This window comes from Hyperolius riggenbachi, chromosome 7 (genome assembly GCF_040937935.1).
Source record: "Hyperolius riggenbachi isolate aHypRig1 chromosome 7, aHypRig1.pri, whole genome shotgun sequence".
Taxonomy (NCBI): Eukaryota; Metazoa; Chordata; class Amphibia; order Anura; family Hyperoliidae; genus Hyperolius; species Hyperolius riggenbachi.
Window position 1 is genome coordinate 134,941,075 of NC_090652.1, and position 18,456 is coordinate 134,959,530.

At 44.6% G+C, this 18,456-nt stretch overlaps 1 protein-coding gene across 1 annotated transcript; it reads left to right on the plus strand.

Annotated features, from left to right (window-relative positions):
* Positions 1–2,039: 2,039 nt before the first annotated feature.
* Positions 2,040–18,256, plus strand: HAPSTR1 (HUWE1 associated protein modifying stress responses). The gene is made up of 4 exons (XM_068244671.1): positions 2,040–2,528; positions 3,250–3,330; positions 12,922–13,197; positions 17,873–18,256. The coding sequence occupies exons 1-4, from the start codon at positions 2,333–2,335 to the stop codon at positions 18,112–18,114; spliced, it is 795 nt and encodes a 264-aa protein (XP_068100772.1). The 5' UTR covers positions 2,040–2,332; the 3' UTR covers positions 18,115–18,256.
* Positions 18,257–18,456: the final 200 nt, after the last annotated feature.

The window sequence follows — 18,456 nt, forward strand, 5'->3', positions numbered from 1 at the left end:
TTTTGCCTTAGGGCCCAGTTGTTACTTGAACCGGCCCTGGCGGAGAAGATGCCTGGGACCAGGCTTCAGATAATTTCCGATGTGTCCGATCACGTGGCGGATCGATTCCGCACTCGATCCCCGCGGGCAGACAATAGAAGACAAACGAAAGGAAGATAAGAAATGCCCGCGAGGACGAGCGGGAATCGATCCGGCAGCTAATCGAGCCGCCGGGTTGACTCGTGTATGCCCAGCATTAGGCCGTTTCGTTTCCCCTGGCTACTCGCATTCTTGTACGCATTACCGATGTCAAGCACATCCTGCGCAGGCGCAGTACAAGGTTTTTTTGATATGACTACATCTCCCAATATGCACTGCAGCAATCATGGATGCATGACACTGTTGCAGGAGCTTGCAACTGTGGTACCTGACGGTCTGCTTGGAGAACATAGAGGAGCCCATACAGACGAGGGGCTAGGGAGCAGCACCCCAAAGTAATTAATGTGTGTCACCCTGCAATGGCCCACACTATTTACAAGCCTCCTTTATGGGGAGGTTTGTTTTATATATTTTGCCGCATAGAGCACCAGCACTAGTTGCGCCATAGACAAGGGATAGGTCTGACCGGTCATACAAGGCCTTCTACATCTCTTAAGGTACATACACATGTCGGTTCTTTGGACGTCAAATCGGGCGTGTGTACAGTCGATCGTTCAGCAGATAACACTGGTTTTGACGGATAGGAAATGGACATTAATAATGCACTGTAACTACATTGCTGATCATCAGCACTTCACTGTAGATTTTGTTCAGTGGGGGAAGCCAACTTTCATTAAGTCTAGCACCATGGAATCTCTTATCCTTCAAAGTTCGGATCCAGTTTGCAATAAAAAGAATGTGCTAAAGCACATAACAATACTCAAGCAGCCACAAGGATGATACCATTGATTGGGTAACTTAGAAGTAAATGAAAATTCTTCTAAGGGTACAATGGTTAATTTGCATATATTCAGCAGTGTTGCTCTGGGAGACATCTCGAGCTCACTCCAACCTGAATTATCGCAAATTCTTTCTGTTTTAGGAAAGCAAATTTTTGTTTTTCTTAACATCTTAGTAAGGGGGCTTTTAGGACCATTGTAGTCCCTTACACACTCCAATGAGTTCTGGGTCACCATGAGCTTGCTGGTTAGTCTGTACCTCTTAGAAGTAAATGGCGGGTAAGATTCAGGGTTATTAGCCAAAAGCTTACTCCTTTACTTCTAAGTTAGCCAATAAATGGTATCATCCTGATTAAAAATGTTCTGCTGATACCAACAGCTAACGGTACAATACTATACTGTGCAGCACGGTGGTGTAGTGGTTAGCACTCTTGCCTTGCAGTGCTGGGTCCCTGGTTTGAATCCCAGCCAGGGCACTATCTGCAAGGAGTTTGTATGTTCTCCCTGTGTCTGCGAGGGTTTCCTCCCAAAAACATACAGATAAGTTCTTTGGCTCCCCCCTAAAAATTGGCCCTAGACTACACTACATACATGATATATACATAGACATATGACAATGGTAGAGACTAGATTGTGAGCTCCTTTGAGGGACAGTTATTAACAAGACAATATATACACTGTACAGCGCTGAGTAAGATGTTGACGCTATATAAATACTAAATAATAATACTGCTTCTGCTATGCTGAAAGACATATATATATATATATATATATATATATATATATATATACACACACACACACACACAATAAAAATGAGATTGCCTTCTGTGTTCTCAATTACCATTATTTACATACTATACTATTTGTTTATTTTATCACAGCTCAAACGTTTGCTTGATTAAATAACAGGGATATCAAATAATCACAGCCCATAATAATAGTCTTAGCCACTTAGTTAATGTGCGCATGCGCAGTTGGTTTTTGTTTTGTGCGACAACCGAACTTGTGCCAAAACACCCATTGCGTGACGTTCCTTGAATTACAGCACCGCTAGCTAATAAGAAGCGACGAAGAAGTTCGTAATCTCGCGTTGACCAATCAGACCCCTATAATTGTATGTGGGTGAGTCAAATGCCAGCTGACAGAAGGAGGAGTCGCGTATGGGCGGTGTTCGTCTCCTAGCAGGTTTCTTCCGAGCTGCCATTAGAAGCTGGGCAGCGGCGTCATAGGTTCAGTTTGTTTAGAGTCAGCATGGAGGAGCCGTGGGGGTGAAGGAGCTGTGCGTATTGGAGCCTCACAGGTGTCTTCCGGACACAATACGGACTCGCCAGAGAGCGGCTCAGCGCGACTGGGGACAAGGATTCGATCAGGCGAAGCGGACGGGCGAAGGGAGGAGGAAGCAGCTGAGGAGAATGGAGGACAAAAAGGAAGAGGGCGAGGCGGAGATCCAGGAGCACGGGCCCGAGCACTGGTTCAGCAAATGGGAGCGCCAGTGTCTGGCCGCAGCCGAGCAGGAGGAGCCGCTGGAGGAGGAGGCCGAGCAGAGTCAGCAGAACCTCTGGCATCTCTTCCAGAACTCGGCGACGGCCGTGGCTCAGCTATACAAAGGTCAGGACCGGGGATTCACGGCGGGGGGCGGGGCTACGGGACTTGTACCTCACCCAGCGACCCAACCGGAAAAATGGCGGAGGGCCGTACCGGAGTCGAGTGTCGGCCCCGCCCTCTGATTCCCCCCCACCCCTCCCCACCTATCGACCATGAAAACTACAGTGGTAGCCTATGGCAACCAGCTGTCTGCGCTGCGCTAGCATTGATAATTAGCAGCTGTGTGTGTACGGTGCGCGTCTGATATATGTACGGGGTCCTCCGCACAGGCCCCGATACACTGCCGGTGCTCCAACACTTTATCCTACACGTCGAACTAACCTACATCCCATAGACTTTTACTATCCCTTCCCCTCCCCCAACCCTAACCCCTAACCCTCCTGGTATACGTTTGATAGTGGATGTAGGCAAATTCGACGTGTAGGTTATCACGTCGGAACACCGGTCCCCGATTTCTTCTCTTACCGGAAGGAGCCAGGGAGGGGGCCCCTATAATGATGGTGTGGCCCCGTATACTAGCCGTATCGCTGTGTCTACCCCGATGCACCCCCGACCTCTCACACGGCCTCTTCTCGTCTACTGAAGACAGCTGTTTTTTTTAAGGAATATAAAGGGACGGCCTTATCAAAATGGCGAAGCCAATATGGCCGATGCAACCAGCTGAATAAGAAATCTCTGCCTGTGTTTGTGTTTACATCCAGTACTTTTTGTTTCCCCTTTGCAGATCGCGTTTGTCAGCAGCAAGGAATGTCACTGTGGGCCCCTTTCCAAAACGCTGCTACAGCTGTCACCAATCTCTACAAAGGTACAATATTTTTCTTTCTTTAAGAACAAGAGAATTGTTGGTGAAATGGTTGTTATGCAATGGTTGTTATGCATGAGATTTGCTTAAGACCTTTACTTGTACATAAATCCTATATTTTCTGTATACTCTGCCTTTTTCATTTGTTGCATTTTGGTTTAATCAGGTGATGCAAATATCTATTAGAACTTATTTTTACCCTTATTATAAATGAGTTTTTTATGAATTATATTTCATTACCCATTCTGAACAAAGAAGCGGGCAAATAAGTCTGCGGCGTCAACTAAAGGACCACTAAAATGCTGTCTTCTTGATGGAATTCTTTTTCTTCAACCTTTTTGTTAATTTTTGTTCTCCATTTAAGTGACCTGCGCATCTCAACTTAAAGGGGATCTGTAACCTCAAAAAATCTCCTGGGGGGTACTCACCTCGGGTGGGGGAAACCTCCGGATCCTAATGAGGCTTACCACGCCGTCCTCTGTCCCACGGGGGTCTCGCTGTAGCCCTCCGTACAGCCGTGACGTAATATTTACCTTCCTGGCTCCTGCGCAGGCGCTCTGACGGCTGTCTGCTCCGAACTACACGGAAATACCCGATCGCCGTCGGGTCTGCTCTACTGCGCAGGCGCAAGTTTCCGGCGCCTGCGCAGTAGAGCGGACTCGACTGAGATCGGGTATTTCCGTGTAGTTTGGAGAGGAAAGCAGCCACAGCGCCCCCGCTGGAGCCAGCAAAGGTAAATATTGAAATTACAGTCGGGCCTGTCGCCGGCTGTTCAGAGGGCTGCAGCGAGACCCCTGTGGGACAGAGGACGGCGTGGGAAGCCTCATTAGGATCCGGAGGCTTCCCCCACCCGAGGTGAGTACCCCCAGGGGATCTTTTTCATGTTAGAGTCTCTAAGAAGTTATTATTATAAAATGAACCTCTCCATAAGGGGTGTTTGTGATACAGCACGCCATTGGGGTCAGGGTTTGGGTTGAACATAACTTAACTGAGGGTGCCTCCTCTAGCCTACTGTCTCTATGATGGTCACCACAGAGCCATCAGTGTGAAGCTTTTCCGGTGCTGTGTTCTCCTGGCCACTTCAATTTATGCTGGGAGACTCAGTATATTTTCTAGCCTGAAGATGTACTCTCATCATAGGACTACATCGTATTTAATGTATTTATAAAGCGCCAACTTATTATGCAGCGCTGATCGTATAGCATACATTGCTGCAGCCAGGAGTGTGCAGCACCACTACTACATTAAGGTTCAGTTACACTATCCAATTGGCTATTTGTGGAAGTCTAGTAAAATATTGTTAATGGTATATTACATGTATTTTCACTATCGTCACCATCAGGTGCCCAACTCACCCAGTGAAGCTGCAATACTTTCATATAAAACTAGTAGTCTTTACAAGGGCATGCAACCATACACCTGTTTTGCTATCTCTTCCTGACATGTTCATTATTCACTACCTCTCACAAGGTAACTATAGGCTGAACTTTTTTCTTTTCTTTTGGACTCCAGAAGACAATCTTGAGCTACATTTTAAATGTTTTTACTACAGTGTATGCTTCCTCTGTTGCGACTTCTCTTACTTCCTGTACCAGTGATATCAAAGGTTGTGACCTAATCATTCATGCTGACCATTTCCGGTGTGCTTTTGCAATATTCTCCCGTATTCTTCTCGGAATACATTATGGAGCCAGTGATTTTGTAATCTGTGATTATAGAAGGCAGCCGAAGTTCAGATGATAGGGCAAGATGTGAAAATGTTTAAAATGGGTAGCCCAAGAGATGTTCTAGAGCGTCTACTCTCCATAGAGGGGCTATAAATGTGCATCTCCTACAATGCATGCTTAGGTAGCGGTTAGAACATGGGCAAAAGGCTGAGTTCAGTGGGGCGTTTCATTGTAAGGGAGGCATTTTTATGCAGTCACACTGCAATTGTAAGTCTCTATATTAAGATCAGAATGCTTCTGGTGCGATCTAACACACTACAGTATCCCAATGCAGTACTTTTCCGCATAACATGCATAAACAGTGGCGGCAAGGCATACTTTTGAATGTATGCGATGTAGTGCTCGCATAACTTACGGTGCAACTTTTGTTTTTACAGGGAAAGCAGTGCCTACTATGAACCTAGGCTACATGTACAGTGATGTGAAAAACTATTTGCCCCCTTCCTGATTTCTTTTTATTTTGCATGTTTGTCACACTTAAATGTTTCTGAACACAAAATGCAGTTTTAAATGATGGTTTTTATTTAGTGAGAAAAAAACTCAAAACCTACATGGCCCTGTGTGAAAAAGAAATTGCCCCCTGAACCTAATAACTGGTTGGGCCACCCTTAGCAGCAATAACTGCAATCAAGCATTTGCGATAACTTGCAATGAGTCTTTTACAGCGCTCTGGAGGAATTTTGGCCCACTCGTCTTTGCAGAATTGTTGTAGTTCAGCTTTATTTGAGGTTTTTTTTTTAGCATGAACCGCCTTTTTTAAGGTCATGCCACATCTCGATAGGATTCAGGTCAGGACTTTGACTAGGCCACTCCAAAGTCTTCTTTTTGTTTTTCTTCAGCTATTCAGAGGTGGATTTGCTAGTGTGTTTTGGGTCATTGTCCTGCTGCAGCACCCAAGATCGCTTGAGTTGACGAACAGATGGCCGGATATTCTCCTTCAGGATTTTTTGGTAGACAGTAGAATTCATGGTTTCATCTATCACAGCAAGCCTTCCAGGTCCTGAAGCAGCAAAACAACCCCAGACCATCACACTACCACCACCATATTTTACTGTTAGTATGATGTTCTTTTGCTGAAATGCTGTTACTTCTACGCCAGATGTAACAGGACACGCACCTTCCAAAAAGTTCAACTTTTGTCTCGTCGGTCCACAAGGTATTTTTCCCAAAAGTCTTGGCAATCATTGAGATGTGTTTTTTTTTTTTTTTTAGCAAAATTGAGACAAGCCTTAATGTTCGTTTATTTATTTTATTTATTTATTTTTTTTCTTTGCTTTACAAATTGCTAAGAATTTTTTTTTTTTTTTTTTCCTTCACGGCCAGCTGAAGGCACAGTTGCTTAGGCACTTTCTAGCACTTGGCATGGGTGGCAGGCAACCCCTCCCTCCAAAGGAGTTTCATTTGAATATGACTGTTGCGGTCTTCAGATTTGAAACCGGGTAATGCTACCACGTGTCAAATGTGACACACTGAGAAAAAGTTTCAAGGTTCTTTTAAAAGCACTCCCTAGCTAGAACCTTCACAAAGGTGCCAGCCAGCCTACCCACTTGCACACTAGTCTGGCACTTTGACTGGGCCACTGCTGTTCGGAAAGTGGCTTTTTCCACACAAAAATGGTCCACAGAGGAAGAGTTACTGCATTTCCACAGGTTTATTATATAGGATTGCATTTCTGCCCTATTCAGTTAAACTGTGTCCTCTCCTGTCCCTCTGTTGGGACAGGACAGGTGCAGGGGAAGCTCGGCAGGGAACATGGCTTGCATGCACGTTGACATGTGGGAGGGGGGTTGTGAGGGGTTATTGTAATGGGCTTAGGTCTGATAGATAGAAAATGCAGCAGGCACTGAGATGAGTTAGCAGGAATCTGAATAGGTCACAGGTAACAATTTACATGATCCCAGGAGTGGCCTCTCGATTGGCAAACTACAAATGTTCTTCAAACTTAGATCAGAACAAATGCAGTGGAAAAAGACTTTTTGGAGAAAGAGAACCTTGACTGTCCCCCAATATTATGCAATAAACGTTACGAGGTTGTAACATCACTTAACTGCCTGTGATTAAGGGAATCCTGAACTAATGCTTGGCATATACGGGGTCGAGGCAGGCTTATCAACCGAGCTGCTGATGGCTCGATTGATATCAGACAGGTCTGATGACCCGCCGGATAGATTCCCCACGGGAAATCGAACGGAAGATAAGCAAGCGCCCGCGGGGACGGGCGGGAATCGATCCGGATGAGGCGGGGGTCGATCCTGCCGGGTGGACCCGTGTATTCCCAGCATAAGAGCTCTTTCACATTAGACAATGTGCTCAGGAGCCGTTCTCCTGCACATGTTGAATGGCCTGGGGTGTATAGTCGGGATGCTGCGGTGCGACGCAATCAGCGACAGTAGCTATTGAATCCGACAGGAAACCGCCGGCTCCCGGCGGTTCAACGCTCCTGGGTGCGTTGAACGACAACACACAAACGCAGCATCGGGTGTGAAATGAGTCTATGGACTTTCATTTTTACCTTGGTTAATGCAAAGTTTGGACTTTGCGTTAATTCGCAGGAAAAGGCTCTAAGCAGAACATATATGTAAACATTGTTTAGGGTTCACACCTGCCAAATTTGTTGTCTGCAGCGCAGGAACACAGAACAGTCCATGTAAGTAAATGGTCTTGCTTGCACCCAATGCAAGATGCTTATGCAGGTCCAAATCACTAGCAGGAACCTATAACATGTCTGCAGAATTATTTTTTAACAATGCTAACCAGCACTATTGTGGGTGTCTACAGACCTCATTAAGAACCATACATTCCCGTTGTTCCAACAACCTTTTTTCCTTAGTGGAGGAAAGTGCCTCAAAATGTCAAAGGTATTATGCCTAAGGCCTCGTTCACATCATTTAGCGCAGATGGCTGTGCGATCGGAACGCAACGCGTCCAATTGCACGCCATCTGTGCTCCTATGCGCTGCAGATCCCATTCATTACAATAAATGGGATCTGCGCTGCGATTCACAAAAATGCGTGCAGTACGCGACAGGGCTGTGGAGTCGTGGAGTCGGGCAATTTTGGGTGCCTGGAGTCGGGGAAAAATGCACCGACTCCGACTCCTAATGAATTTGTAACTGTAATTAAAATAGAAAATATGATAAAATGTTCTATTTCTCAGATAAAAGTCATTAAAAATAATGTGTATATATACAGTAATAGCTGTGCTTAGTCTACAAAAATGAAATAAACCAATCAAAATTAGTTACTTGTGCTGCTTCAATAAAGCAGTCCCCGTATTTTTAAAGTCAGATATACATATCTGATTGTGACTGTATATATGTGTACACAGGAATCTCTTATATATACTAAATAACATCTATGCTGTAAGAATAAAGCCTGATGTGTAGCTGTGTCACTAATAGAGATGGTCAACGAGATGGAAATAATTCTGCATTGATGCTGATTTATGCAAATGTATGCACTCCCTTTGCTGATGAAATCAAATAATTTGATATGTTATTAAAATTTGGTTTGGTGACTACAAATTAAAGGGAAACTGAGACGGATGAAAAGTAAAGTTTTATACATACCTGGGGCTTCCTCCAGCCCCCTTCAGGCTAATCAGTCCCTCACTGTCTTCCACCACCCGGATCTTCTGCTATGAGTCCTGGTAATTCAGCCAGTCAGCGCTGTCAATACTTCCATGATAAAGTTCTGGTGAGGAGATCTTGTTTAATTTTTGGCATCCATAAATTGGCTAGGTGCAGTATGCAAATTCACCATCTGCAATGTACTGTGGGGTATGGGCAGGTGTCAGATTCAATTTCAGGGCAACTGTAATTTGTATACTGAGCCCAGGAGATCCAGTGATGTTTCAAAGAACATGCAAAAATGAGCAGGTGCCCCTCCAGCGCTTTGTAGTATATTGGCTTTAGAAGTCTGGATTTTAGTAGACTGTTAAAATGGGTGTATGGTGTATAGCACCTGCACAGTACTATATTTAAAGCATTCCTGAAGTGAAGAGTGTATTAACCTTAGACTGCTGTGGACCTTTTTATTTTATTTATTTTTTTTGCATCCATACACAACACGTGTAAAGGCATTTTAGTACAAAACTTGTTTCGCCTAGTGGAATTAGGCATTGTTTTCCTAGAATCCTGTGCCACAGATGTCTAAAGGCATTTAGTATTTTTTTTTCTCTTTCATGAGTGTTCACAGCTGAGCGGTTCGTTTACGCTCAGCAAGGCGCTGCCTGTACCATTTTTGGGTCTAGTTTTCCCTATAATGGCAGGTATAGGGAAACCATAAAATGTTTGAAAAAGCTCTTGGTATAGCGATTTCCCCAGCACTTTATAGAATTACTTTGCATTTATTCTTTTCCGGGTCAGAGTTCACTTCCTAACTTGCATCAGGAAGTGAAAAACCGTTCTGCAAAAGCGCTTTGAAAAGCGCTTTACAAAAAATGAAGCGTGCAGGTAAGCACCAGGAGGGGAAAAACAAATAGCTGGCATTAGCGATTTCGATTTTTAGATGTAAACGAAGCCTTAAAGCTGATCTGAACTCAAAACCTGTAAAAGATGAGCAACAGCATAACCTTTTTTTAAAGAAAAACATTTGTTACATCTGATACAAATCCTGCAATAAATGATCTGTATTCTCTACTTTCTGCTTTCATTGATGCAGACATGAGGTTTACATCCCGTGTTTACAAACTAGTTGCTGCTGAGTCGTATTGAGATTCAACTACACAAAAACACAATTGCTAACTTCCAGCTAGAGCAATGTCCTGCCTCTCTCTGGCCAGCAGACGCCAATCAGGTGTACTGTCATACACCCTTTGCCTGCTGTACCGAATCTAGCAGGAATTACATAAATTAGCATTCAGGTGGGAGGCTTCGGTTGGACGCAGTCGTGAATTGCATCGTTTACAGGGACGCCCCGTGTAGGCACATCTCCCACACGGTCCCCTCCCTAAGCACTCACCTGTCAACCACATCCTAGAAGCTGCAAAAAAGAAATTTAAAATCACAAACACTGGTCCACATGACAGCCCATGGGCCCATATTGAGATTCATGAGCTGACACAACTGAGATCAAATTACAGCAGTGTTAACCTCCCTGGCGTTCTATTAAGATCGCCAGGGCGGCTGCGGGAGGGTTTTCTTTAAATAAAATAAACACTTTCAGTTCAGTTGGCGGCATGAAAGCCCACTAGAGGGCGCTCCGGAAGCGTCATTCTGATCGCCTCCGGCGACCAGAATAAACAAGGAAGGCCGCAATGAGCAGCCTTCCTTGTTTTGCTTACCTCGTCGCCATAGCGACGAGCGGAGTGACGTCATGGACGTCAGCCGCCTCCGATCCAGCCCTTAGCGCCGGCCGGAACTTCTGTTCCGGCTGCGCAGGGCTCGGGCGGCTGGGGGGACCCTCTTTCGCCGCTGCTCGCGTCGGATTGCCGCAGAGCGGCGGCGATCAGGCAGCACACGCGGCTGGCAAAAGTGCCGGCTGCGTGTGCTGCTTTTTATTACACAAAAATCGTCCCAGCAGGGCCTGAGCGGCGACGGACGTATATAGTCTTCCATACCGCTAAGGAGGTTAAATCACAGATGAGTGGGGATTAGACGGGCTAACCTCAATACATACAGGGTGCATTTCTGTTTTCCTTTTGGATTGTGCAAACGTTCAGGTCCACTTGAACAGGTGTTATCCTTTGACATATATCAGATGGACAGTATCAACTCACCATCAGTTTGCCTGAATGTAGTTCTGTTGACAAAAACAATTGAGATGCAGTGGTCTGTCACAAAGTGCTTCGGGCATTCAGTTGCTGGTGATACTATTTTGCCTAATGAAGCTACATTCATTCAACCTTGTTTGGAATTTCTTGTGACATAGGCCTTACTGTACTGACAGGTATTAAGCACGTTTATTTGTGTATGATGCAGTTGTTTGTCACAGCAAATCTAGGAAATTGTTTGGAAGACAAACTTACAATCTGCATAAATATGCTTGTTAATTAGACAATGACTAACGGAGATATTTGTACACGTGTCTCATTTGTCTAGACTCAGAACTCCTCACTTTAAAGTATTATGGCTATTTCATCTAATTTTGTGTTAATTGGAATATAGGAAGATTCTGGAGACTGGTTGTAAAGCTTTTGTGAAGGGTTTATTCATTAAACCAGCACGTGATTAGCTTTTTGTTTTTAAAATGTCTGAAATACAAATTGCACAACTTAAGGCATGCATTAGATGTATTTATGTTTTAGCCTGTTCTAGCCATACAAAGCTCTCATAGTTTGTGGGCCTGACACCAGAGTTCAGTGAAAGGGCTTAAAAACCCCTAACCTGGCACATGCAGTGTCCTAGTTATTTTGGCAGAAGTTCTGTTGTGCGCGGGCAGCGGTGTCCTGCTAAAAATGTGATAAGACTGCAATTTTTAACACATTTGTCACTGCACAAGATTGCTCTGGGAAAAAGCTCTTTACTAGTTAATAGACTACACCACACAAACATACATGAAAAGCTGAACGTATTTTTTTTTCCCTTTTTGCTGTTGGGGATATGGGGGATATATATTTGGTGTTTATATAGCTTAGTCATGCTATGCTGACAAAGTAATATGGGATAAGTAAATTTTAGGCTGTGAGCTGCTAAATTGTAAGCTTCAGGATAGGGTCACACTTACAGCGGAAGAAACGGCAGTGTTTCCCCCACCCAATCTGCATTTTGACCGGCAGCCAGCTGAGAACAGCTGCCTGTCAGCAAAGGAAAATCGCACACGCTGTGTGATAAACATACATTGCGCCCAGTACACTGTGTGCATTGAGAAATGTGCGTTTTCATGTTGTAGAAAATGCCTGTGATTTGGGGCAAATGTGACCCTAGCCTCATGTATCACTGCACTAAACTAAAGATTTTTGCTTTTCTTTCTTTAATCTCATCCTATCTATTGTGCTTTAACTGTATGTTTAATAGGAAGTGGATGAACCGGAAAGAAATTGGAGCCATTGTTTTGTTTCAGAATGTTAAGTTTGAGCACACTGCTTATATTGAAACTGTTCTACTCAATAACCAAATTGATCACCTTAACATCACTTGCTAGTGTTTGAAGCATTTAAAGTGTAGCATGGGTACATAGCTTAAAGAGGAGTTGTAAAAATAAACATTCCCTGAGGAGGGGGTTGACTTGCCCCAAGAGAGGGAAGCCTCTGTATCATGAGGCTTCCCCCCCCCCCCCCCCCCCCTTCCTCAATCTCTTGGTTCCAGAGCTGGCAGCTTCCAAACACTAAATTTTTACTGCAATCCAGCGCAGGCACTGTAGCAGCTTTTCGATCGGGCTCATGTGGCAAAGCCTAGCCTGATCGGAAAGCCGATGGAGCCGGGGAAGGTAAATATTGCCTGTGCCACTATTGGTTTCCAGGGAGCCAATGCTGGAACTGAGGGGCAGAGGATGGGAAAGCCTCATTAGAATTCAGAGGCTTTCCCCTCCTGAGGTAAGTAACCCACATTGGGGTTTTTTTCTTAATGGGTTTTTTTTTTTTTTTTTATGGGGATCATACTGATCTATTTTCAATGGCTATTTACTCACATACATCGTCTTTCTGACCTGGAAGAATAAAATATCAAATTAAATGAAAACTGCTGATCCGTTCCGAATGCTATTTGGGTTCCCAACCATGCATTGCCAGATTCGAAAACCACTACCTGGAGACTTTGCCCATTGAGTGTTGCTGAAGCACCTATTTGCACTTTGTACAAATTTGTTTTATTTGATTTAATTATAAAGATTCTACTCAGTTTGTTTTATCTAAAAGCAGACCTAGTGGGCTTAAAGTGGTGGTTTTAATATTTCTTGTATTATATACTGACTTTACTCTTGCATTACAGACAGCGTGGATGCCCATCAACGAACTTTGGACTTAGGAATTCAGACTGGATGTCAACGACGCAATAAAGAAGTTTTAGCATGGGTAAAGAAGCGTCGACGAACTATTCGACGAGAGGATTTGATCAGCTTTCTTTGTGGCAAAATTCCACCTCCACGTAGCTCTCGTGCTCCCCCAAGACTGACTGTTGTTTCACCCAACCGAGCTACACCATCTGAAACTGGCTCATCTGTAGAGACTGATTTGCAGCCCTTTCGAGAAGCAATAGCTCTCCATGGTAAGTATCAGGTGTAATGAATATCTGTGCGCAAAAACGTAAATCCTTCAGCATGCTGTACTGACCTATATAATGTTAAATAGTTATGTGCTACGCTTGCCAATCACGCAACAACTTTGGCTTACTTCTGTGTTTTCTGTTTCCTATGAGTTTTAACTTTGACTCGGACACATGTGCAATTTTTTTCACAGGACATGACTGACCTAGAGGATGCGGTCCATTGACTTTGCATCTGCTTGTAGCAATCTTCACCATCCGCCCGTCCCGCTTCGATCACGCGTCCTTCGTCGATCATGTCTGCCCGTACTCGTTGCCACTCGTGTCCCTCTGTACACAGGCCGGAGGCCAGTAGGGGCATGGGATTTTCCATAGACTATAGACCAATTCTCCCTAGCAATGGGGAGAATTTTTTTATTGGTCCACCATGAACCAATGAGAATACTCAGTTGCTGAGGATTCCCATTGGTGTTTTGCAACCCTATGGAGATCCCAATGCTTCTGCCCAGCCCCAATCTGTGTCCCGGGATTTGAGTATTTACGTCACAGCAGCGATCCAATTGAGTGAAGCGAAACTTGCCAAGTGAGAATGGACACTTTCCATTCTCATAGGCTGTCATTGCATACATTTTCCTGGGCTGTAAGGAAAATGTGCAAAGTTACGACTCTACATTCCGCTTAGAGCTATGCAGCAATAGGATCTGTTTTTTTTTTTTTTTTTTAATAAGTGGAGACGGATTCTAGTATTGATAAAGCACCAGCACATTCTGTTGTGCTGTGCAGTTGGCTGATGGTGTAATGGTTAAGGGCTCTGCCTCTGACACAGGAGACCAGGGTTCGAATCTCGGCTCTGCCTGTTCAGTAAGCCAGCACTAATTCAGTAGGAGACCTTTGGCAAGTCTCCCTTACACTGCTACTGCCAATAGAGCGCGCCCTAGTGGCTGCTGCTCTGCTCTGGCGCTTTGAGTCCGCAAGGAGAAAAGCGCAATATAAATGTTGATTGTCTTGTCTATTTGTCTACAAAGTATTACCATTAGGATCCGCCTCCTGCGCTAAGCGGAGCTTAAACATCCTGAACTGGTTGTGTGTGTGTGTGTGTGTGTGTTTCCCCCCCCCCCCCCCCCCCCTCCAAAAAAAAAAACTTTTACAAAAAAAAAACCTGGAAAAAAGTATTGAGCCAAGTATAAGCTGAAGGTACCACTTACAGACCAGAATTCCACACAGCTGAGGGTGGGAGTGGCCTGGTTGGGAGGCAGTGGTGGTGGCTCCACAGATTTTGAATTTCGTGCTGAAATGGATTCAAAACCTGTGTAGTGTGGGCATGTGTTCACATCTAAAGTCGCAAATGCACGCTTTTTTTTTTTTTTTTTTTTTTTCTCCCTCTGCGCCCCTTGCCTGCGCACTGCATTTTTTGAAGTGCTTTTCTAAAGCACTTACAGCAAAAGCCGATGAAACACGATATGAACCTTCTCAGAGAATCATTGCACAATCGTTTTGTTGGAGATTTTGACAATCGCCTGCGCTTGAAAAAAGGCAGAAAATGCCCTTAGTGTGAACAAGCCCTGAAAGTTCCCATACATCTAGCGACTTTGGCGGGCCAATTGACCAATCTGGAGAGAGATCTGTGGCACCCATAAACCACATGCCGACTGATTAAATGTTTGAGATTTGCCTGTTGAGCCTGCCTCCCCTAGTGTAAAATGTGCCCCATGCATGAATATTGTACTTGCCAGTGTTATGGAGTGTGTAACGTCGCACTCACAGCCATGTTGGGCGTGTGTGAGGAAGAGGATGGTGACATCGGCAGACTAAAGAATTCATGCACAGGGCCATATTTTGCACTGGGGGGTGACAGTGCCAGAGTTCTGCCGTGTTCATTGCTCATCCCGATATCGCACAGTGGTGCGCCATGCTTCTGATCGAGCACGTCTGCCTGAGACTTTTGCAGAATGTCCGATCGATGCATGAGACTTGCTGACATTGCTGATCAGGCATGCTCTTGGCAGCACAGATTTTCCTCCAATTCTATTATAATCCTCAGATGGTCGATTGACCGTTAAGTTGTCGTCTGTATGGCCACTTTTACTGCTTTTTACAAATTACTGTGCCTCTCACAGGAAACCTCCTTCTAGATAACAGGCTGATACTGGGCATACACAGAGCGTTTGTTATCAATCGAGCCACTGATGGCTCGATTGTTAATATCCGACAGGTCCGATGACCCGCCGGATAGATTTCCCGCCTGATCCCGCGGGCGGATAATAGCGGGCAATTGAGCGGAAGATGAGCGCCCGCAGGGATCGATCCAGGCAATGGCGGGGATGTGCCGGGATCGAGCCAGCAGCTCGATCCGGCGCATAATCTACTCCGTGTATGTCCAGCATTACATCACTTCTTCAAAGGGAGTGGGGGATTCAACTATAGTCTGGTCAGTGTCCTTTTATTAAATGTGATGTTTCTGTTATTTGCCTTTTGAGATAAGCATGTTACTGTAGCTTAAAAAAAAACTTCCCACAATCCTGTTGGTACTGCACAGTTTGGAACAGACCAGATAAAAAAATTAAAATCACAAATGACCATTGTATGCAAAAGGTTGCAATCATTTGTTTCTGTGTAAATCATCTGAAACAATACAGTGCTGTCCCCTCTAATGCTGGGAATACGTGATCAGATAGTTTCTTATCAATCGAGCCACCGATGGCTCAATTGATCATTTCCGACAGGTCCGATCAGCGAGGCGCTCGATACCCGCGGGCGGAAAATGGGCAGAAAACGAGCGGAAGATAAGGAGCGCCGGCGGGGACTAGAGAGGATCGATCCAGGTGCCCACGGGGACGAGCGGATACGCAACTATCTAACCATGTATTCCCAGCATAAAGGCTGCCATACACTGGTGGATTTGCCATCAGATCGACCAACATATAGATCCCTCTCTGATCGAATCTGATCAGAGAGCAATCTAATGGCTGCCCATACACTGCAAACAGATTTTTGAATCTCTCTCTACATGAAATAATTTCACAACCCCCTGTGCTCCCCCAGCAGGCAGCAATACATTACCTATCCGCTAGCACAAGTCCCTGGGTCCCTGCAGTCTGTCTTCCAGTGTACTCCTACATATTCACTTCCTGTCAGTGTCCTGTCACAAGCAGAAAGTTCAAACAGTAGAGCGCCCTCTATTGTTAGAACTTCACTTTCTCACAGGACGGGACACTGGCAGGAAGTGAAGAGAAGACTCAGGAAGAAGACTGCAGGGACCCGGGGACTCTCACCTGCTGGACAGGTGATGTATTGCTGCCGCTATGCATCAGTCGTTGCATCTAACATGTTCCCGACCCAGCAGCAATCAAGTGATCTTTTCCGCATGGGCAGATCGACAATCAATTTTCGGGAAAAAAAATTGATCGATCTGCATTATCGGCAGAACAAAAGATGCCGACTGTGTCCCAAAATGTATGTGAACAGGTATTCACTTTTTTGACACTCGGTCACCTCTTATAACCTTTAACCACTTGCACGTCCAAGGACAGTATATCTACTCCCTGGCAGACTTCAGCTCAGGGCCTGAGGCGTAGATATAAGCATCCCTGCTGCGACTCATGTGGCGTACTTGCCGCCGTTAGCTGGATATCCATGAATGAAAAATTACCTTAGTCTGAACATTTATAATAAGTAAAAGGGTATATTACTGTTAAAACTTTTTTTTTTTTTAATTATGGGCTTGTAAATGGTGATGGAAACAACTGGAAGAAATGCACCTTTATTTCCAAATAAAATATTTGCACCATACATTGATGGGGACATACTGTAATAACCGTGAAAAATGGGAAAATGTACATGGGTTTTCATTTTTTAGCATGTATTTAAAAACTGTCAGGAAACTGAGATTATGATTTATTTTTTTTCATATGCCAGTTAAAATACATTTAGAACAAAATCATTCTTAGCATAATGTACCACCCAAAGAAAGCCTAATTGGTGGCAAAAAAATGGCAAGATATAGATCATTTTAAGTACTGATAGTTGCTAATGAATGGAAGGAGCGCTGAAAGGTGAAAATTGCTCGGGTGCTTATGGGGAAAAAACCCTCAGTGGTGAAGTGGTTAAAATGAACATGAAGTTGCCCGTTTACTTACCTGAGGCTTCTGCCAGCCCTTAAAGTCCTTCTACTCCCTCACTAACTCCACGTTCAGACTTTCCTCTGCTATCCTCCTCCGTAATCCAGCCGACCTGACTAGTTGGCCGACCACTGCACTTGCGCAGCGCTGGTCGAGCATGTCCTCTGTTGCGCTCCTGTGGCCGGGAGCCTTCTGCGTAGGTGTAGCAATTTTTGCTTACTGCAGAGTGGATTGGAGGGGACACTGGAAGAAAGGTGTAGTGAGGGACCAGGAAGACTTCAGGGAGCTGGAAGAAGCCCCAGGTAAGTAAATGGGCACTTTTTTTTTTTCTTCTTCTTTAGGTTTCCTTTAAAATGTTTGACTTTAAAATGGGGATAATGTGGACCCTTCTCAATCCATTCATGACCAAGGCTTGATGCATTACCAACGTTGTGCCATTTGGGAGGAGGCATGTTAATGGAGATGACTTTGTTACCGGTTGCAGATTTTTAACTCCTCCAATTGGTTCTTAACTGAACACGAATACTGGTGGATTTACTTTGCTTTTGTTTTATTTTCAGGACTGAGTGGTGCAATGGCTAGTATAAGTGTCCGCTCAAGTACACCAGGCTCACCAACTCATGTTAGCAGCAGTTCCACCGGTAGCCGCAGGAGAAATGGACTCCTTGATGTTGATTTGAACACTTTCATATCAGAGGAAATGGCACTCCACTTAGACAGTGGCAACCGCAAACGTACCTCAGCCCAGTGTGGCGATGTCATTACAGACTCACCAACTCACAAACGCAACCGACTTATGTAAACCTGCAGAAGACTCTACCACCATGCTGCTTTGAAGCCACTTTTAATCCTCAACATACTGTTCAAAAGGAAAAATGAGGGCCATCTACCCCTTTTCACTGTTATAGACCATCAAATTATTAAATTGCTCTTGAGCAAGCTCCTGCTATTGTAATTGTTGTTTTCTTTGAGCTGTGCACCCAGCACAGGACCTCTGATTTGTGTAATATTTGGCGAGATCATAATGCTCATTCAATGCAAAGTGACCTTACTTGTATCTCAAAGGGAAAATTCTTTTTTTTTTTTTTTTAAATGGTCTGAGTATTTTTGCTTCAACAGTATTGCCATTTGGGATTTGCCTAAC

Excerpts from the sequence above, each read along its gene's own strand:
- HAPSTR1 (XM_068244671.1), top strand. The coding sequence starts at position 2,333 with ATGGAGGACAAAAAGGAAGAGGGCGAGGCGGAGATCCAGGAGCACGGG. Across the intron at positions 2,529-3,249 it reads CGTGGCTCAGCTATACAAAG|ATCGCGTTTGTCAGCAGCAA; the intron begins GTCAGGACCGGG and ends TCCCCTTTGCAG. Across the intron at positions 3,331-12,921 it reads TGTCACCAATCTCTACAAAG|ACAGCGTGGATGCCCATCAA; the intron begins GTACAATATTTT and ends CTTGCATTACAG.